At 60.0% G+C, this 19,006-nt stretch overlaps 13 protein-coding genes across 13 annotated transcripts; 8 read left to right on the forward strand and 5 right to left on the reverse strand.

The window, feature by feature from the left end:
• OT_ostta01g03470 (SAC3/GANP/Nin1/mts3/eIF-3 p25) lies at positions 1-4,545 on the forward strand (the record flags this gene model as incomplete). The annotated part of the gene is made up of 1 exon (XM_003074355.1): positions 1-4,545. One exon carries the CDS (start codon positions 1-3, stop codon positions 4,543-4,545), a length of 4,545 nt encoding a protein of 1,514 aa, XP_003074402.1.
• Positions 4,546-4,718: 173 nt separating this feature from the next.
• Positions 4,719-5,945, forward strand: OT_ostta01g03480 (G-patch domain; the record flags this gene model as incomplete). Its single annotated transcript, XM_003074356.1, has 1 exon — positions 4,719-5,945. One exon carries the CDS (start codon positions 4,719-4,721, stop codon positions 5,943-5,945), a length of 1,227 nt encoding a protein of 408 aa, XP_003074403.1.
• A 55-nt stretch (positions 5,946-6,000) lies between these two features.
• Positions 6,001-6,549, reverse strand: OT_ostta01g03490 (Transcription elongation factor S-II, central domain; the record flags this gene model as incomplete). The annotated part of the gene is made up of 1 exon (XM_022985365.1): positions 6,001-6,549. One exon carries the CDS (start codon positions 6,547-6,549, stop codon positions 6,001-6,003), a length of 549 nt encoding a protein of 182 aa, XP_022838250.1.
• A 34-nt stretch (positions 6,550-6,583) lies between these two features.
• OT_ostta01g03495 (Mitochondrial substrate/solute carrier) lies at positions 6,584-7,504 on the forward strand (the record flags this gene model as incomplete). Its single annotated transcript, XM_003074358.2, has 1 exon — positions 6,584-7,504. The coding sequence occupies one exon, from the start codon at positions 6,584-6,586 to the stop codon at positions 7,502-7,504; it is 921 nt and encodes a 306-aa protein (XP_003074405.2).
• Positions 7,505-7,601: 97 nt separating this feature from the next.
• Positions 7,602-9,077, forward strand: OT_ostta01g03500 (Mitochondrial substrate/solute carrier; the record flags this gene model as incomplete). Its single annotated transcript, XM_003074359.1, has 1 exon — positions 7,602-9,077. One exon carries the CDS (start codon positions 7,602-7,604, stop codon positions 9,075-9,077), a length of 1,476 nt encoding a protein of 491 aa, XP_003074406.1.
• Positions 9,078-9,109: 32 nt separating this feature from the next.
• On the reverse strand, positions 9,110-9,280 carry OT_ostta01g03510 (unnamed product; the record flags this gene model as incomplete). Its single annotated transcript, XM_022985366.1, has 1 exon — positions 9,110-9,280. The coding sequence occupies one exon, from the start codon at positions 9,278-9,280 to the stop codon at positions 9,110-9,112; it is 171 nt and encodes a 56-aa protein (XP_022838251.1).
• A 180-nt stretch (positions 9,281-9,460) lies between these two features.
• On the forward strand, positions 9,461-10,257 carry OT_ostta01g03520 (unnamed product; the record flags this gene model as incomplete). Its single annotated transcript, XM_022985367.1, has 3 exons — positions 9,461-9,583; positions 9,704-9,790; positions 9,982-10,257. The coding sequence occupies 3 exons, from the start codon at positions 9,461-9,463 to the stop codon at positions 10,255-10,257; spliced, it is 486 nt and encodes a 161-aa protein (XP_022838252.1).
• A 116-nt stretch (positions 10,258-10,373) lies between these two features.
• Positions 10,374-11,642, forward strand: OT_ostta01g03530 (Mitochondrial substrate/solute carrier; the record flags this gene model as incomplete). Its single annotated transcript, XM_003074361.2, has 1 exon — positions 10,374-11,642. One exon carries the CDS (start codon positions 10,374-10,376, stop codon positions 11,640-11,642), a length of 1,269 nt encoding a protein of 422 aa, XP_003074408.2.
• A 182-nt stretch (positions 11,643-11,824) lies between these two features.
• OT_ostta01g03540 (Sterile alpha motif, type 1) lies at positions 11,825-12,782 on the reverse strand (the record flags this gene model as incomplete). Its single annotated transcript, XM_022985368.1, has 2 exons — positions 11,825-12,547; positions 12,720-12,782. The coding sequence occupies 2 exons, from the start codon at positions 12,780-12,782 to the stop codon at positions 11,825-11,827; spliced, it is 786 nt and encodes a 261-aa protein (XP_022838253.1).
• A 131-nt stretch (positions 12,783-12,913) lies between these two features.
• Positions 12,914-13,432, reverse strand: OT_ostta01g03550 (unnamed product; the record flags this gene model as incomplete). The annotated part of the gene is made up of 1 exon (XM_022985369.1): positions 12,914-13,432. One exon carries the CDS (start codon positions 13,430-13,432, stop codon positions 12,914-12,916), a length of 519 nt encoding a protein of 172 aa, XP_022838254.1.
• A 172-nt stretch (positions 13,433-13,604) lies between these two features.
• Positions 13,605-15,500, reverse strand: OT_ostta01g03560 (DnaJ domain, conserved site; the record flags this gene model as incomplete). Its single annotated transcript, XM_003074363.2, has 1 exon — positions 13,605-15,500. One exon carries the CDS (start codon positions 15,498-15,500, stop codon positions 13,605-13,607), a length of 1,896 nt encoding a protein of 631 aa, XP_003074410.2.
• A 238-nt stretch (positions 15,501-15,738) lies between these two features.
• Positions 15,739-17,710, forward strand: OT_ostta01g03570 (MIF4-like, type 1/2/3; the record flags this gene model as incomplete). Its single annotated transcript, XM_022985370.1, has 2 exons — positions 15,739-16,071; positions 16,307-17,710. 2 exons carry the CDS (start codon positions 15,739-15,741, stop codon positions 17,708-17,710), a joined length of 1,737 nt encoding a protein of 578 aa, XP_022838255.1.
• Positions 17,711-17,776: 66 nt separating this feature from the next.
• OT_ostta01g03580 (Nucleotide-binding, alpha-beta plait) lies at positions 17,777-19,006 on the forward strand (the record flags this gene model as incomplete). Its single annotated transcript, XM_003074365.2, has 1 exon — positions 17,777-19,006. A coding segment is annotated over one exon (1,230 nt), but the record flags the coding sequence as incomplete, so codon positions are not given.

Consider the following 19,006-nt stretch of genomic DNA (forward strand, 5'->3'; position numbering starts at 1 on the left):
ATGTTCGGCGGCGCGGGCGACGGCGGGGCGCCCGGCGCGCCGAACGCGTCGTCGTCGCCGCGCGCGCGGGCGTCGGATGCGACGGCGCGTTCGCCGTTCGGGCGAACGAATCAGACGACGGGCGTCGACGCGCCGGCGTTCGCGCAGCCGGGCGCGTGGACGCTCGGGAACGCGAGCGGGACGAGCGCGTCGACGGCGTTCGGTGGTGGGCAACCGTCGTCGGTGGTGTTCGGTGGAGCGTCGGGGGCGGCGCCGGGGATGACGACGTCGCCGTTCGGTTCGAACGCGCGGGCTTCGACGCCGTTCGCGCCCGTCGTGAGGTCGTCGCCGTTCGGTGGGTCATCCGCCGTGGGCGCGTCGAGCGCGTTCGGGGGGTTCGGGTCGTCGCCGACGTCGTCCACGCCGTTTACGGCGACGGCGCCCGAGGCGAAGTCCGAAGGAGGCTTCGGTTTCGGCTCTACGCAGACGCGCGCGGCTTTTGGGAGCAGTCCTTTCGGTGGACAGTCAACGCAGCCGTCGAGTCCGTTCGGCGCGTCCACGAGTCAACTGGCGCAATCTTCGAGCCCATTCGGTGGATTTGGTGCGTCGACGTCGGCGCCATCGCCGACGGCGTTCGGAGGGACGGCGTCGCCGATGAGTCCGTTTGGTGCTCAGGCGGTGGCCTCGAGTCCTTTCGGAGGGACGACTTCGGTGATCGCTTCGACGCCGGCGTTTGGCGGTGGTACTTTTGGCGCGCAGACGACACCCATGAGTAGTTTCGGCGGCGCAACCGCACCGATGACGGCACCAACAATCGCTTTCGGCTCAACTCCCGCGAACCAGAGCTTGAACGCGAGCGCGTCGCCGTTCGCTCCGACGCCAAGTTTCAAATCGCCATCCGTACCACAGCCGTTCACGTTTGGCGGAGCCCAACCAGATGACGACGCAAAGAAGGCATTTGTACCACCGAAGCCGCGGGGATTAGTTGAAAGGCTGACTAACGAGGAGCCATCGACGTCAGCCGTGATGGGAGAAGAGCTGGGAGAAGTGAGCGCAGGGAAGGGACACGTAGTTGGGACTTGCGATCTGATGTGTCCCGAGAGCGAACGAGAGTTTAGAAGTTCAACTGGCGATTTAGAAGTTTTTGAAAGGGTGGATTCAGCGGATCGAACGCGCTCAAGCGCGGATCTTTGCGTGAAGAAGTACACGCGGATTGTCGATGGTATCACGCCTGACATGGTTCGCACGAAGAAAGGGTTGCAGCTCGCGAGTGATCAACTCTGGAGGGTTTTAGATGGTAGAAGTGAGGACTTCATGACAAAGAGTAAGTTCCTGTGGGACAGGCTACGCTCGATTCGTCAAGACTTGAATCTACAGCAAATTACAGATTCTTTTGCAGTGAAGCTGATGGAGCAGATGGTTCGTTACACAATTTTGGCCGAACACGAGCTCTGCGAAGAAACCGCATCGGCCACGAATCCAGACGGTCACAACTCGCATTTGAACGTAGAGCAACTGACGAAAACTCTCACGTCATTGCGTCACATGTACGACGATCACGCTGCTCGTGGACAACGGCTTAGCGTTGATTCCGAGGCAGAGATGTACTGTTATCAGCTGTTGCTTAGAATCGACTCACACGGTCGATACGCCGTGCAGCGCTCGGAGATGCTGAACGATTTGCGAGGGGTCCGTCCTGAGGTTCTTGCGCACCCAGACGTCGTGTTCGCGCTCGAGTGTCACCGGGCCTACCGCGAAAGCAACGCCGCCGCCTTCTTCCGCCTTGTGAAGAAAGCATCCTACTTGCAAGCGTGCTGCCTGCACAAGTTTTTCAACAGCATCCGAGGCAAAGCATTGGAGATAATGAACTCGACTTTCGGAAAGTTCGCCATGGGGCTCACTGAAATCGCCCGCCTTTTACATACTGACGATATTGAGACAGAGGCGCTGTGTATTCACCATGGATTGAACGTGAGTCGGGGCAAGAGCGGCGAAAAACCACCCGCTGTGATCATGCGTGAATCGTCCTATATCTCCCCTGCGGAGGAGTTTCCTATTTGCCGTTCAGATTTAGTCACAAACAAGCGGTCGGAGTCGTATCTGCTAGAGATTGTTGGTAAGGACGAGGCGAGCAGAATCCTTGCGAAGAAGCTTCCCGAGGTGACTTCAGCCATCTCGCCTTCACAACCGCTCAAGGCAGCTCCCGCTCAGTTGACGGAGGCGGAGAAAAAGAAAAAGCAGGCAGACGAGTTGCGAGCTAAGATAGCCGAGCGAGAAGCGGCCCTCGCCGCTGAGCGCGCGGCAATCGCCGCCAAGAAGCGAGAGATTGAGGAGCGCAAGGCTGCGGAGAAAATTGCTGCCGATGAGGCTGATCGAAAAGCAAAGGAGGCTCAAGAGGCGGCAAAGCGCGCGGAAGAGGAGGCTAGAGCGGCCGAAGCCAAGGCAAAGGCAGAAGCGGAAGCCGCTGAGGCTGAACAAAGACGGATTGCGGAAGAGGCAGCTCGAGCTAAGGCTGAAGTAGAAGCACAAGCTCTCGCAGAAGCTGAGCGAAAGCGAGCCGAGGAAGAGGCTGAAAGGCGACGACTCGCCGCGGAGCAACGCGCTCGAGAGGCAGCTGAAGCAGCGAGACTAGCTGCCATAGCAAAGATGGAGGCCGAGGAGCGTGCGCGTCGAGCCGCAGCCGCTGAGAAAGAACGCCAGCGGCTGATTGCTGAGGAGACGGAGCGTCGGCAAGCTGCTGAAGCAAAGGCGGCACGGAAAACAGCCAAAATGCAGATGATGGTCAAACGTCTTTCGTTCTCTCTATGGCGCATGAATGCGAAAGAATTCAAGCGAGAGAGGCTGATTGATGATGCACTACTCATGGCGAGTCCTGCGCCTGCATTGAACATGGGTCGTAAAGGGCTCTTCTCTGTGAGCGCTGGGTCGGCGCGACCGACAGACGTGCTGGCGCAACTTCGTGAAAGAATCGAATCATCGCGCTCTCCTGAGTTCGGTACGGCTTTGGATATGTCGCAGACGATCGGTTTAGCGCTACACGACGCCGCTGCAATGGCAGCACCAAGCGCTTTGGTTTGGAAATGTCTCCTTTGCACAGGCGCCGAGGCTGATTCCGGACCGCGGGCGTCGTCGCGACCGCGAACACCTTCAGCCATGATAGCTGCCGAGTGGCTCCGAAGTAAGCTTACTAGAAGTGGCGGCGCGTCCGTGACCACGACGGGCACGGGAACAATCCTCTCACTGTACGGCACCCGGCTTCCGGCCCTCGGGGCTGGGCAGGAAAGTGGCTTTGAGATTGGTCCGCTCGCTTGGATCGTGGTGAGAGACGTACCTGCGATGATGGAACGCCCGGAAGGCGCGGATAAGGGTGCGTCAGCGGGTATTTTCATCCTTGATTGCGGTGATGGTATGTGCGATGACCATGAGTTAACGCGTTTGCGAGCGTTTCACTCCGCCGTTGAAAGAGGTGACACGCCGCTCATAATCTTAGTTGTATCTCGAGAAGGCGCACGCCGTAAGGATATCGAGCGCTCCATCGAAAGCATTGGCATCGCAGATGCGTTGGTGACATTCCTCCCGAGCGGAAGTCCAGAGATGTGGGCGGATGAGAGATTTGGCGAAATGCTCGTCTGGGCGGCCGAGCGCTCCCCGAAGGCTCCGCGAAGGAGGATTGCGTATTTATCTTCGGAAATAGAAGAGGCTCTGCGTCCCGGATACATCAACTTGACGGTCAAGCCGCACGTGAATCCGAAGGCGTGTGTTCGCGCATTCAACGACGCGCTCGATCAGGTAGAGTCGAAGATCCTGGAGGCTGCGAGGAGCGACGATGGAGCTGAGTGGCCTCCAGTTGAGATCAGTCTGGTGGACACCGCGCTGCCGCCTCCGGGATGGAGATCTGAAGCACGTCGCAGAAAGGTGATCAATCTGCTTAATTCTGTTCGGTTGCCTGATTTTATTGTCGGGGAAAATCCAGCGCACGCATTCATCGAGTACGTGGCGAAGGTTTTGCCGCAGTATCCGGACGAATATGGACGCTGCATGCTTGCGCAGGTGCAGTACGATCCGCATTTTCACAAGCGAGAAGACGTCCCCTGGGTCAGCTTATTCCAATCACTGATCACGCTCTTACTGAGTGGATTGGAGAGTCGCAGTCGCGACGAGCGCATATACCTGCCGCCGGGCCATCCATCGTACACACACATTCCGTATGAACCGGAGCCAGAGCTCTTGACGACAACGCCTGCTTCGGCACCGAGCCAATCCACGTCGCGCAAGCGAAAGCTCGACGAGCCCGATTCCCGTCCAAGCACGAATCGAATCGTCGAGCTTGATTCCGTACCGCTCGACCTATCACGCGCGGCCGCGGATGATTTGCGCCGGCGCGTCGCCGCCCAGTCGCGCATGTTGGACGCTTCCGAGCGTTGGCTCGCCGCAGTCGCATCCAACGCCCCCGGCACCACCGACGACCCATCCGCGTACGATGACATCGATACCATCATACCATCCCTCTTAGCCGCCGAGCGCGCCGCAGAGGCTCGGCTTCGCGCTCTCTTAGACGCCACCTAGCGGACAGTTGTCAGTCGCGCGTCGACGCCTTGCACAAACTTTCTCACGCCTCTCCTTTACGTCTTCACTTCGCATCGAACGGCGCGCGCGTCGCCCAGTCGCTCGCTAAGCGACAAGTTAACGTCTCTATCTCACCGCGCGATCGAGACGTCGTCGATTCACGCGCGTCGACGATGCCGAGCGCGAACGATGCGTCGGGACCGGCGGCGGCGGCGGCCGAGCGACCGAAGACGCTCTACCAAGGCGTCGAACGCGATGGATTCGGCATGCGATTGCTGAGCAAGATGGGATGGGTCGAGGGTAAGGGGCTCGGGAAGAATAAGGACGGGATCGCGACGCACGTGCGGGCGAAGAAGCGCATGGATTTCGTCGGCGTCGGCGCGGACGCGAGAAACGACGCGAGCGGAAAGACGGCTGTGGATTGGACGATGAACACGCTCGCGTTCGACGACGTGCTAAAGTCACTGAATCGAACGCATAGTGCAGAGAGTTTGGAGCGCACGGTGACGACGGCGTCGTCGTCGTCAGAGGAGGAATTGGAGGAGGCGCCGGCGGAAAAGAAACGTAAAGCTAGCAAGGAGGAGCGTCGAGCGGCGAAGAAGGAGGCGAAGAGGGCGAAGAAGGAGGCGAAGAAGGCGAAGAAAAACGAAATAGTGGTGAATCGGTCTGTGGTGAGTCACGCTGGGCGGTATCAGAAGCGAGTGTCTCAAAAGATGGTTTCGAATTATAGCTCGCAGGATCTTGCACAAATTTTAGGCGGCGGATTCGTGAGCGTACCGGAGGTGCGGGCCGACAACGCGGGCTCGACGAGCGCGTCCGAAGAATCGAAGGAAGAGGAAAAGACGGGCAACGGTGAGAAGAAAAAGCTCATCGCTGTTGAAAGACCGAAGTGGGTGTTTGATCCCCCGCCAGAGGATTGGTGGGGATGGCGAGTGGGATTCCGACCGGAGGGACACGGCAAAAAGGATGTCGGAGAAGACGTCGACGCGCTCGAGCGAAAACGCGGATTCGACGAGGACGATCAAATTAATCTATTCCAGGACACGCACGCCGGGGCAAACAAGAACCGTCAAGGTTTGGGCGCCAAGCGAGGGCGAGACGCGGGTGCTGATTTCGCGGGGTCGAAAAAGACGTTCGGCGAAGGCGATGAGATCACCGACGCCGAGCGAGCGGTGATCGCAAAGGCGAAGCAAGTGAAATGGCAAAAGATTGCGTTGAAAATGCTCTCCAAGGCCGACGGATCGATGAAGACGAAGAAGTTCAGGGAGAAGGTTCTGCAAAAGTGCGGCTGCGCCGAGTCCGAGCGCGACGTGTACTGGGACGCCGCCTTCCACGTCCTCTCTCGAACCGAGGCGTTCACATCGCTCGAGGAAGACGTCGTCAAGCTCATAAACAACTAGCCATTTTGATATTGAACACGCAGCGCAACAAAGAATCAATCGTTTAAAATACAAATCACGCCGCCATCTCGGCCCGCCACTCGTGTCCGCACGTCTTACACGCGATGAGCGCCACGCACGCGTCACCGCCCGACCCCCCACCCCATATCTCAGCCTTACGCACGTCTCTCCTATCGCTCAACACCACGTACACGCAATCGAACCCATCGCAACTCTCACACTTGTGCGCGTCCGTCTCCGTCCCGCCCGTCGACCCGAGCGCGCGCGTCCGTCCCGCGTCCAACTTTTCCACCATCGCCGCGTCCGCCCGCCGCCTCGACGCCGTCGCCAGCTCCCTCGGTCCCAGTCGCACCAGCGTCTCCGCCTCGATCGCGCCGCATCGCACGCCGCGTCGCAGCGATTCATTCGCTCGCAGATTCGCCCACAGCCTGCGCACGGTGGCTCGATACGCCCGTCCCGTCCCTCCCATCCGCGCTCGGATCGCCGCCTCGACCGCGCGCGCCGCGTCGTACAACGGCGTGTCGTCCCCGAGCGCGTCGCCCAGGAGCACGGTCGAGCGCGCGCGCACGTCGTCGTCGTCGTCGTCATCATCGTCATCATCCATCGTCTCGCGCGACATCGTCTGACGCCGCGCGTTCATGTCGCGCGCGATCGCGCCCTCGAGCGCGGCCGCGGACGGGCGCGACGACCGCGCGGTCGCGCTCGCCGCGCGCGAGGTCGCGGGACACGCTTTGGCGGGCGCGGTGGCGGGATGCGCGGTCGAGGCGGCGTTGTACCCGCTGGACACGCTCAAGACCCGGCTCCAAGCCGCGCGCGCGGGGACGCGGGCGCTCACCGCGCGCGGGGCGTACGCGGGGGTGTTGGGGAATCTCCTGGGCGTCGCCCCGGCGAGCGCGCTGTTCTTCGCGGCGTATGAACCGGCAAAGGTGGCGCTCGGGCGGGCGGCGGGACGCGAGCCGGGGGCGCGAGAACACCTCGCGGCGGCGGCGTTGGGGGGATTGGTGAGCAGCGTCGTGCGCGTGCCCACGGAGGTGATAAAGACGCGGCGGCAGGTGGGGGTTGGGGGGGCGACGGGGCTGCGGGCGATCGTCCGAGCGCACGGGGTGGCGGGACTCTTCGTCGGGTATTGGTCATTCTTATTGCGGGATCTCCCGTTCGACGCGATCGAGTTCGCGGGGTACGAGGGGTTGAAGAACGCGTGGAGAGAAACGGTCGGTAGAGATTCGTTGAGTGCGGGGGAGGCGGGGGTGTTGGGGGCGATCGCGGGCGCGGCGACGGGGGCGGTGACGACGCCGCTCGACGTCGTGAAGACGCGTTTGATGACGAGTCCGGAGACGTATAAAAGCGTCGTGCACTGCGTCAGGAAGACGGTGGCGGAAGAAGGAGCCATGGCGCTTTTCAAAGGGGTCCAACCTCGCGTGCTGTGGATCGGTCTGGGTGGGGCGTGTTTCTTCTCCGTATTGGAAACCGCCAGAGGCGTCTTCGTTTCGCCCGAGGCGTCCACCGAGCGCGCGACGCGATCGAAGCGCGACGCCAAATCGAAGAAACGAGACGAGTGACCCGTCGCTCGCGGTTTCAGACGTAGCCCATCGCTCGATTCGCGCACATTTGTTTGTCAATACCCGTCGCTCGCCGCCGAATGCGTCACTCGTCTCCATGCGCACCGCGCTCGGGCGCGTTCGCGAGCGCGCGCGGCGGTTCGCCACCGATGCCGCGCCCGCGTTCGCGACCGCGGTCGCCGGTCAACCCACCGCGGAGACGCACCCACACGTGATTCGCGCGCGCGGCGACCTCACCCCAGGGGTCTCGCGCGCGGCGTACGCCGAGCGACGCAACGCGCTCGCCAGGGCGCTCCCGCCGCGGTCGTGCGCGATATTGACGAGCGCTCCAGGGTTGAAATTCCCGGGAACGGTGATCCCGGCGGGACGGTACAGACAAGACGCGGACTTTGGGTATCACACGGGCGTGACGCAAGCCGAGTGCGTAGCCGTCGTCGAACGCGGAGAGTCCGAGCGTGACGTCACGTATACGTTGGTCGTTCCCGAGTTCTCGGAGCGGTATACGACGTGGGACGGTGAGAGAATCAACGCGGCGGCGGCGGAGAGCGTGTTCGGGGCGGATGAGGCGTACGAGAACGGCGAGCGGGCGGTGGGACGCGTGGCGGACGCGATGCGACGCGCCGTGTGCGGGGTGTTTGTGGACGTCGATAAAGTGGACGAAGATTGCGAGGTGGTGAGAAGAGCAATGTCAGCGGTAGCTCTGCACGCTCGAGAGCGAGATGGAGTTCGTCCTCTACGAGGCATCGCGCACAGGCTGCGGTGGAAAAAGAGTGAGGAGGAGTTGGAGTTGTTAAAGAGGAGCGTAGATTTAGATGTTCGTGCGTTCGTGCGGGCGTTTCAAACGAGCGAGGTGGGTCAAACGGAGGCAGCGGTCATGGCGCATCACGAGGCGGAGATCAGAATAGGTGGTGCCGATCGTTTGGCGTACCCATCGGTGGTCGCCTCAGGCGCAGGCGCGTGCGTCGTGCACTATCATCAGAACGACAAGATGCTCGAAGAAGGCGATCTTTTGCTCATGGACGCCGGTTGCGAGCTCAATGGCTATGTGAGCGATATCACGCGCACGTGGCCTATCAACGGGAAGTGGACGCAGGCGCAGCTAGACGTGTACTCAGTCGTCCTCGAGGCGCATCAGGAGTGCCTTCGAGCCTCGCGCGCGGACGGCGATACCTCTCTCATGGACATCCATCGGCTCTCCATAGACATCCTGGCGAAGGGTTTAGCTAAGCTCTTACCACACACGTCGGCAAAGAGACTCATTCGTACTGGAGAGTACGCCAAGTATTATCCCCACTCGGTCGGTCACTGGCTTGGAATGGACACGCACGACGTGCCATCCATTTCCGTGTCCACTCCGTTCGAACGCTCGGTCGCTTTCACGATCGAACCTGGATTATACTTCGCCCCCAGCGACATCACCATCCCCAGAGACCTTCGCGGGATCGGGGTCCGGATCGAAGACGACTGCTTCATCGACGCCTCTGGCGACGCCGTCAGTCTCTCCGCCAATCTGCCCGTCGACCCCGACGCCGTCGCCGCGCTCGCTTCGTCAACCTTTTTTAGACCCCTGTAGTGTATCATCCGTGCCCCTTGCCTCACCGACTGTCACCCGTGGGCGTCCCGTCGTCGACGTTTCACTACGCGTCTCCGCGCGTCCATGAACGTTTTGAAATGCAACGCTCGAAACCAGCCGCCGACACATTCCATACTGTTTGCCCATATTGCGTTGGCACTCCCGCCGTCGTGCCCACGCCACCGACTACCTCCGGTCGCCATCTCGCGACGACCGCCTCCGTGCGACGGCGCTCGCGAGTCGCAAACCGGGCCGATCGATCGAGGAACTCGTTTTCTTCAGTCAACGCGCGTTTGCTTCGTCATCGCCGGTAAAGACGCGCTCGGGGAGCGCGCACGCGAGACTTCGGAGGACAGTCGCGATCGCGCGCGAGCGATGCGGCGATGCGTCGCGTGAGCAAACCCAACTTTGCGAATAAACGGAGCGTCAAGGCGTCGATCGTTGGAGAACTTTTTTCTTCCCCCGTTCGAGTGTTTTATTCAATCTTGTTCATCTGCGCGCTCGAGGTACGGGGATGATTCGACGCGATGGACGTGAGCCGCGAGTTCGCGCGGGAACGACGATGCGGCGCGCGATGCGCTTTTAAGACGACCGCGTGACTGACGATTGGCGTGTACGCGACGTAGGTTTTACTCTGGTCCGTGGTCTTGGTCCCGGGACGCACGTCGGGGGCCTGGAACGACGCGGCGCAGGCGTATTACACGCGCGAGACGGTGCGTGATTCCGAACGTTGACTCGCTCGACCCAGGAGAAGAAAGATGAATGAATCAGTGTGTTGGACGACTCGGTGTTAGTTTGTTGAAAAGCTTCGATGCGACGAGACGTCGCATCGTCACGGCGTGCGTACGTGCATGGCTCGGACACTGACCGTCGTGACGCGAATCGGCTCGCTTTACGCGAACAGGTGAACTTGAAGTGCGCACACGGAGCTTCCGTACGCGTACCATTTCCAGCGATAGATCTACGGAGTTTACAGCTCGCGTGGAAGGAGGAAAGTTCTTGGCAGAAGAAGGCGCTAAGCAGTCTATCTACGACTCTAGCGCCGAGTAAAGCGCAACAGGTGAAACAGTCGCTACAGGCACGTCTTAAGCATCTAGACGAGCAACTTCTGATCGGCAGTGCTTCCGAGTTGGGGGCGAGCGAGGCGGCGGCAAACGCGAAGAGTGTCCTTTCTTTTTAGAGGGTGTATATTCTTTGTGTATTACTATAGCTGCTCGCTAGTCAACTGACTTAGATTCACTACAAGACAAGAACAAAACTTCAGTCGCTTATACGACAACGAATAAAACAAATCAAATGGGGAAAACAGAAGTGTCCGCGCAGACGCTGCTCCAACGCCGCGGGCGGCTCACCCGTCCGCGGCGACACGGTGAGGAATATGTGGAGGTTTCGATGCCCACCGTAGCGCAGACGTCCGTTTTTAAGGATATCGCGCGATTTGTGCCGGTGAAGGACATTATCGCCGGGGGATTGGCTCGAGCGGCAAGTCAAAGCACGATCCATCCTTTGGACACGGTGAAGGTGCGCATGCAAGCCGCCTTGAAGGGTGTGTCTACGACTGCCGCGAGCACTCTGCCGAGCGGTGGTAAGTACGGTGTGGGTTTGGGTGCGGTCACGAACGGTGCGGTGAGCCTTGGGCAGCGATCTTTGACGTCCGCGGCGAAGGCTGGAGCGCTTAAGGCGACTGCTGAGCTCGGTATGTTATATAAGGGCTGCTTCGGCGCCGCCTCCGGTGCGGGCCTTGCCATTGGTACGTACTTTGCGTTCTACGGCACTGCAAAGAAGTTGCTGCAAGAGAAGTCTGATATGCCCGTCTCGACGATCGCTTTCGTCGCGGGAGGTATCGGCGCTCTCGGCTCCTCCATCGTCAAAGTTCCCGCCGCCGTTTGCATCCGTTCGGTGCAAGCCGGTGTGTACCCGAACGTCATCACCGCCGGACGCAGAATCACCGCAGCCGCCGGTCCCCGGGGTTTATTCACCGGTTATATTCCAACGCTTCTTGAAGATGTCCCAGACATGGCTGTCAAGTTTGCAGCGTATGAGACTCTTCGAACGATGCATCGCACGTTTACAAAGAAGAGCAAGGATGAAAGTAGCGCTGGTGCCGACATCGCGATGGGCCTCATCGCGGGCTCCGTCGCCGCCGCCGCTACTACTCCTTTGGATGTGGTGAAAACCCGGATGATGTGCAACGCCTCATCTCGCCCCAGCTTCGGCGGCGCCATTATGAGCGTTTGGAAAGACTCGCCCGCAGGCACGGGTCGCGTCCGAGCGTTCTTCACTGGCGTTCGTCCTCGCGCGATTTCGAATGGTATCAATTCGGCCATCTTCTTTTGCTTCTACGAAGCCCTTCGCTCCGGCATGGTTCGTGCCGAAACCGAACGCGAAGAGCAGCGTCGTCGTGAAAAAGAGGCTGGTGTCGATTTGAAGAGCTGTCGACGCGCGTTACACAACAGCGGAGTGTCCGTCGACGCCGTGCACTACTCTACGCACTCACACGTGGGTCGTGTCACCGAGGCGTCGATGACTCTCGCGCTGTCCAAGAAGAAAAGAAAGAATGCTTAAGAAGCATGTTTTTCGCATCACGTTTTGTTAACACTGGTACGTCCTGTCTTGTAATGTGACTTCTTTTGGAGTCAGAATTTGTCTCGCCGCTTTGTTTCGCCTTCATGTTTATACTTGATACTCTGACGGTCTTGACTTGATATTCACAATCCTACGGTAACCTATATCCATTCATATTATGATTACGGCGACGGCTGATCCGGCGCATTCTGCGACGGCACGGCGAGCGAGAGCTGCTCTTGGTGCCGGAAAGCTTGCGCGCGAGCCGCGTCGACGTAGTTCAAAATCTTGAGACGTGGCCCTGGGGGAATTCGCACCTCTTGAAGGGCGCTATCGTTCAGCAACATGAGCGTGTCATCCGTGAGAAGACCCTTACGGAAGTTTTTCTCGTACTTTTCGAGCCCAAGTTTCGTAAGCATGTGTGTGCCGTGTGCGTAGAGGTAGTCCTGCGTCGCGTCCTTCCCGCTGAACATCTGTCCGACCTTCATAAACGCCCCGTTCAACAGCGCAAAGAGCGCGCCCGTCCTCACCGCGTCGGTCGCCACGCCGGCGGCATCTTTCGGCGCTTCCCCGCCCATTGCTGCGCTCGGCGACCCGGTCGCGGCACCGACGAGACTCAACGCGCTCCCGGCGCCGAACATCGCCATCATGGACCCCTGAATATCCTCCACGCCGCCGCGATACTTCTTAATCGCCAGCGTCAAGCCCTGCTGCACCGCCGAGAACACGGCCAAATTTAACGCGAGTACCTTCGGCGGTCCACTGAAGCTCCCTTGCGCCATCGGCGGTTTCGCTCCCGGCATCGTCGCCGCCTGCGCCTCGAGCGACTTGTTCATCACGCCCAAGCCGTAGCCGAGCACGCTCCCTTGCGCCGCGCCTCCGAGCGTGCTCACCCCGATCTCCACCTGCGCGAGCGAGAAACGCGTACATCCGTCGTCAGTCTTCCCGACGCGAGCGAGCCCGCGTCGCGCGTCGTTCACCACGGGAAGCAATCTTCCCAGCCGTCATCGCGCGATCGACCTAGAACCACTCGTCGCGATCGCGTCGGCATCGACCGCGTCGCCTCGCTCGACGCACCGGCGCGGACTGCGCGCGGAGCCACGCGTCGAACTGTTCCTTCTTCGCCTTGAACGCATCCATGGCGGCGCGAGACGAGGTGTGCGGCGGCGAACGAACGCGTGCCACTCGGGACGCGCTGAAGGCACCGCGCGGCGCGGCGGGCGAACCGACGAGCGACGTCGAGGGCGTTACACGCGGTGACGACGCGCGGGCTAGGTCGAGCGCTCGGCGCGCGCGGTTGGCTTAATTTTCTTCTTCCGCTTCTTCCGCGTTCTCTCGCGGGCGCGAGCGTCGTCGTGGACGTCCACCGGGTCGACCGTCGCGGCGGGAACCGACGTCCGCGCCGTGGCGTCGTCTCTCGAGCGTTTCAATCGCTTTCGCTCCGCTTTGCTCATCCTGCGCTTCTCCTCGGGACGATGTAGAGATGATGCGGGTTCTTCGACGCGCTCGACGCGCGCGCGCGCGTCCGATGGATTCGCGTTCGACGTCTTCGTCGCCGCGCGAGCCGTCGCGGACGTCGTCGTCGCGCCGCTCGCGCTCGTCCCGCGCGCGTCGCCACCCAGGAGCGCCGCCGCGGTCATCGTCGACCGTAAGTGCGCCAACAGCGCCTCCGATTTCGCGTCCACCGTTCGGTGCGCGTGCTGTTCGCGATCGGCGTCGGCTTCCTGTCGAGCGAGCGCCGCGCGGTTGGCGGCCGCGACGGCGATGCCAGAGTACTTCGCCGTGCTCATTCGTCGCGTGCGGTGCCGCGCGCGAGGCGTGAGCGGCACAGAGGCAGTCGACGCAGCGTCTCACGTCCGCGCGCGGCGCGGTGAGCGACGACGCGTGCCCGCGGGGAGATTTCACTTTTTCTGCTTCGTGTGGTTGTTGTACACATCGCCTAGATGGTCTACGGCTACGGCGTTAATAGTTCCAGTAATAATTCTTCCCGGTCGATTGGTTGCGGTTCATGCGGGAGTTGCGGCTTCGACGAGGCGGGGAGGACATCCATGCCGCCGCGTCGTGGCCGTATTGAAAGTCGTTGGTCGACGCGGAGGACCAAGAGCTCGATCTCGTGTATCTGGCATTATCGCCGTGGGAGCGAATGCGTTCAGTCTCGTCGTAGACGCGGCGAAGCGCTGGATCGCTCAAGTTTGCGTTGGTCTCGCCCAAGAGCTTAAAGAGACGATCAGCATCGTCGTGCAACTCGTGAGCGGGCGCCCACGCGGGCATGCTTCGATTTGCCTTGTCCGGGTGATACTTGAGCGCCAAATTGCGATAAGCCTTCTTGATATCCGCCGCTGATGCGTTCTCCTTCAGATCTTCGAGTCCAAGAATGCGGTACATGTCTACCTGCGAGTTTCTCTGCGTGTCTTTGATGGTTTCGAGTCGTCGCAGTCGGTCTGTCGCCATGGCCAAGGCGTCTTTTCGCTCACGCTCCGTTGAGAACAGCGAGTACTGCGCGTTACCAGCAATCTCAATGTACGAACGCAAGTCATCTATCGCATCTTCCCAACATCTTATGCTCTCGTGCAACGTCGCACGTCGACTTAGCGCCTTGATGTTCCACGGATTGAAGGACAACGCTCGTCCACAGTCGGCCAAGGCGTTGAGATATTCGTTCAAGCCTTGATATGCTGCGGCTCGATTGCCGAGGATGACGGAGCAATAAGCCGCCGCTATGGGTTGCGTGCCGAACTCAAACGCCTTCGTGTACGCGACGACGGCCTCAGTGTACTCCTTAGCGTTGAATAGTTTGTTGCCCTCGTCCTTGCCATTGAGCATTGCGCGCGCCATCGCGAGCATCTCCACGTCAATGTCGCATTTTTCCAGTCCTTCCGCGTACTGACATGCTGACAATGGGTCGCCTTTACCAAATTTCGACATGAAGACAAAGTCCGATACCCATGAATCGTTTGTGAGCCCAAGACGATCGATCTCCGCCACGAAGTCACTCGCTTCCTGGTACGCTCCACATACGATGTAGAGAGTCGCTTTTGCCTCGATGAACGCCTTTCCATTCTCACCGGATGAAATGAGAGGGTAGTGGGCGAGTGCGGAAACACTCCGCACGATGCCCGTGTGTGTATCATTCAGAACACGCGCGCGACTGTCGTTGTATAGTCGAGGGAGACCGGGTTGGCACGTCCCGAGCGCGAGCGCGGACGAGAGAACCTTGTTTAAATTCTCATTTGCCGCTTTAGCTTCCACCTTTACGTGTTCCATTTCGATATCGTCAGAAGATGGACTGTCTTCTAAGCATTGTAGAGCGGCGGTGAAATCACCGAGCTTCATGTGACACGACGACAATCGCACGCGTGCCCGCAAGTACGTTGGATCTGCTCGCGTAGCGCGTTCGCAGTCTGTGAGTGCCTTGAGCAGAAATGTTCGCCGCTCGTCGTCTGGAGTGGAATCGGTCGGAATCATCATTCTCGCGGCCGCCCTGTTGGTTAATAAAACGGCTGCATCGCGTCCAACGAATATATCAATCGCATGCCCCAAAGGACTCTCATTATCTTTGTCGAACCCGGCGTTTGTTCTTGGCGCCGCCGCGAACTGCATGATTGCTCTACTGTACAACTCGTCTGCCTCGGCGTACAACCCCTTTCCGTACAGCTCGTTGCCCTCTTGTCGGAGCTTCTCGGTCTGCTGCAAATCACATTTATCGAGCGTTATCTTTGACGTCAATTCCTCAACCTCGGAGACGGTGGGTGTGGTCGGCGTTCCACCGCTCACGGTGCGTCTGATACTTCCAGCGCGTTGCGCGTACCTATTGTTACTACGAGGCTTGGGCGTGGGCTGCACACCATCTGTTCCCATCTTGAAAATCCCACCGGCTTCATTCGATGCATCAAAGGACGACGACGCGCGTGAGGAGGGCGAAGTCGCGACGGACGCGCGCGAGGTGAAGAACGCGCGCGCTGGGGCGTCGACGGTGCCGCTGGGACGGACGGGGGGGGGTGGACGGACGCGCGCGGGGGGGGCGTACGTGCCGCCGTTTAAGCTCGCGCAGATGATGCGCGAGACGCGGGATAAGAGCTCGGAGGAGTATCAGAGAATGGCCTGGGACGCGCTGAAGAAATCGATAAATGGGTTGGTGAATAAGGTGAACGCGTCGAACGTGGCGAACGTGGTGCCGGAGCTGTTTCGGGAGAATTTGATTCGCGGACGCGGGTTGTTCGCGAGGAGCGTGCTCAAGTCGCAGATGGCGTCGCCGCAATTCTCTGGGGTCTTCGCCGCGCTCGTGGCGGTGGTGAACACGAAATTTCCGGAGATTGGAGAGTTGGTGATCAAGCGAAGCGTGTTGCAGTTTAGAAGGGCGTATAAGAGGAACGATAAGCCGGTGTGCGTCGCGGCGACGAGGTTTTTGGCGGCGCTCATCAATCAGCAGGTACGTCGACGTAACGCGACGCGCGCGCGCGCGAAAACTTGAACGTGACAGATGATGAATTATGATCACGCAACACTCACTGATTTCCGTGAGGATCCACAATCATATACGAGCTTTTTAACACTGATGTCACGAGGCGGGCGCGAGCGCGCGCGTCGCGCGCCGAGCGCGACGCGCGAACGCGAACGTGGGCGAGCGACTGACCTTTTACGCGCACGATTTGAACGCCTCGCAGCTCATTCACGAATTACTCGCTCTGGAGCTGCTCACCGTGCTCCTGGAGACGCCGACAGATGACAGCGTAGAGGTGGCGATTGAGTTCGTCAAGGAGTGCGGTTTCACTCTTCAAGAGCTCACGCCGCAGGGTTTGCACGGAATATTTGAGCGATTCAGAGGGATTCTCCACGAAGGAGAGATCGATAAGCGCGTGCAGTTTATGATTGAGGGGCTTTTTGCGTTTCGAAAGAGTGGTTTCGAGGGAAAGAGAGGCGTCCCGCCCGAGCTCGATTTAGTCGAAGAGGACGACCAACTAGTTCATGAGATTGGTTTGGACGACGAGATGCAGGCGCAGGCTGGTTTGGACGTCTTCAAACAAGATCCAGAGTTCGAGGAGAACGAACGTAAGTACGCCGATATTCGTCGAGAGATCCTGGGGGAGTCGAGCGAGAGCGAGAGCGAGAGCGAGAGCGACGGCTCATCCAGTCGTTCGTCGAGCTCAAGCTCGAGCGAGGGTGCCAAGGCGGATCCGGCGAACCGCGGACCGGGAGAGATGGAGATCGCCGATCTCACCGAGACCAACTTAGTAAATCTTAGAAGAACGATCTACCTGACAATCATGTCATCTTTGGACTTTGAGGAGGCTGGTCACAAGTTGATGAAGTTGAACATTCCTCCGGGTGCCGAGGTGGAGCTGTGCACGATGCTCGTCGAGTGCGCGTCGCAGGAGCGCACGTACCTGCGGTACTATGGCTTGTTGGCGCAGCGATTCTGTTTCATCAACAAAATATACCCCCGACTCTTCGACGAGGTGTTTATGAAGCAGTACAGCACGATTCATCGATTGGAGACGAATAAGCTCCGAAACGTTGCCAAGTTTTTCGCCCACTTGCTCTCGACGGATGCGATGTCGTGGACGTGCCTGGCGTACATATCCCTCACCGAAGAAGCGACGACTTCGAGCTCGAGAATTTTCATCAAGATTCTCTTCCAGGAGCTCGCGGAGGCCATGGGATTGAAATCGCTCAACGAGCGGCTGCAGGATCCGGAGATGCGCGAGTACTTTCAAGGTATCATGCCAAAAGACGAGCCGAGGAACACGCGCTTCAGCATCAACTTCTTCACCTCCATCTCCCTCGGCGCTCTTACGGAGGATATGCGCGAGTGGTTGAAAACCGCACCTAAGACGGCACCGAAGAGATCGACCTCGAGCAGCAGCAGTTCGAGCAGCAGTTCGTCCTCGGGCTCGGGATCCTCGAGCTATTCGAGCTCGTCGTCGAGTTATTCACGCTCATCCAGTCGATCCCGAGGTCGAGGTCGTCGACGCCGCCGATCACCATCGCCGAGCTCGTCATCGTACACGTCATCGTCATCGTCGTCATCTCGCTCGCGAGACGACCGTAGAAAACGTTCGCGTCGATGAAATCCCAGCGCGCCGCAACAACTCGGCGACACACGCGCACTCGCGCGCGCGCGTCGCCCTCGTCCCATGCGCTTCGCCCTCGACCCCGACCGCGCGAAACGTCGAAATAAACCGTCAACGACGTCCAGACGCGCGGTGGAGCGCACGAAGCGCGCCGAACGCGCCGAGCGAGACGCCGAAGAAGCTGAAAAAGTTCTTCGTGACTTTGAGCACGAATTCGGTGACGACGACGCGAAACGTGCGCGAGAGGACGGCGATGACGATGACGCGCGCGCGGTGCGTATTGATGCCGCGACGAAGCGAGCGCGGGTGATGGACGTAATGCTCGAGGAGTTCGTGGCGAACGACGAGCGACGACACGAGTTGGCGCGCGAGCGCGCGTGCGAGGACTCGGCGACGGCGCGTGCGGGCGGGAGAGACACATCAGAGGGAACGTTGGATCGCACGACAAACATTCGCGTGCACGGATTACCGCGAGACGTGGATGAGCTGTCGCTCGCGCGGTCGTTCGAGCGGTTCGGCGGCATCGCGAGCGTGAAAATTTGGCAGCCGCGAGAGGGTGAGATCGAGAGCGGGACGACGGGTGGGTACGTGTGCTTCATGTCGAGGACGAGTGCGGAGCGAGCGGTGCGAGAGATGCGAGGGGCAACGGTTTTGGGGAGCGTGGTTGACGTAGAGGAGGCCAAGGCGATGCGTCTGCCCGAGCGCGCTTCGTGGCCCACGAACGAGAGTGAAGCCAAAGCCGCGGAGCTTCTGTCAAGGGCGGCCGCGAAAACGATCAGGGAGGCGCCACGTCAACAGCCAGCGGCGACAAGCTCGGCGTACGGTGCGCCCGACGTGATCGTTCGCGTACCAGAGGACGACGAACTTCGGAGGCGCATCGACGTCACCGCTGCGTACGTCGCTGAAGACGGCGTGCCGTTCGAGCGAGCGCTCAAGGCTCGAGAGTTGCAAAACGAGGACTTTCGTTTTCTATTTGATGCGTCATCGGATGCGAGCGTGTACTACAGATGGCGCGTCTTCGCATTCGCCCAGGGTGACGGATGGACGTCGTGGCGCATCGACCCGTTCATCATGTTTCGAGGCGGAGCGCGTTGGATACCACCATCAACATCCGAGAGTGCGATGAAGCGCTCTGGGACCAAGCTCTCGCCGGAAGATCGCAAAAGTCTCGAAGAGATCTTGCGCCACGTCACCACATCTCGAGATGACGTACGCGACGCGATGGAGTTTGCGGTGGAGCGAGCCGAGTGCGCTGGGGACGTCGTGGACGTCATCGCGTCCTCCCTCATCGAA

This window comes from Ostreococcus tauri (assembly GCF_000214015.3).
Source record: "Ostreococcus tauri WGS project CAID00000000 data, contig chromosome 01, whole genome shotgun sequence".
Classification (NCBI taxonomy): domain Eukaryota; kingdom Viridiplantae; phylum Chlorophyta; class Mamiellophyceae; order Mamiellales; family Bathycoccaceae; genus Ostreococcus; species Ostreococcus tauri.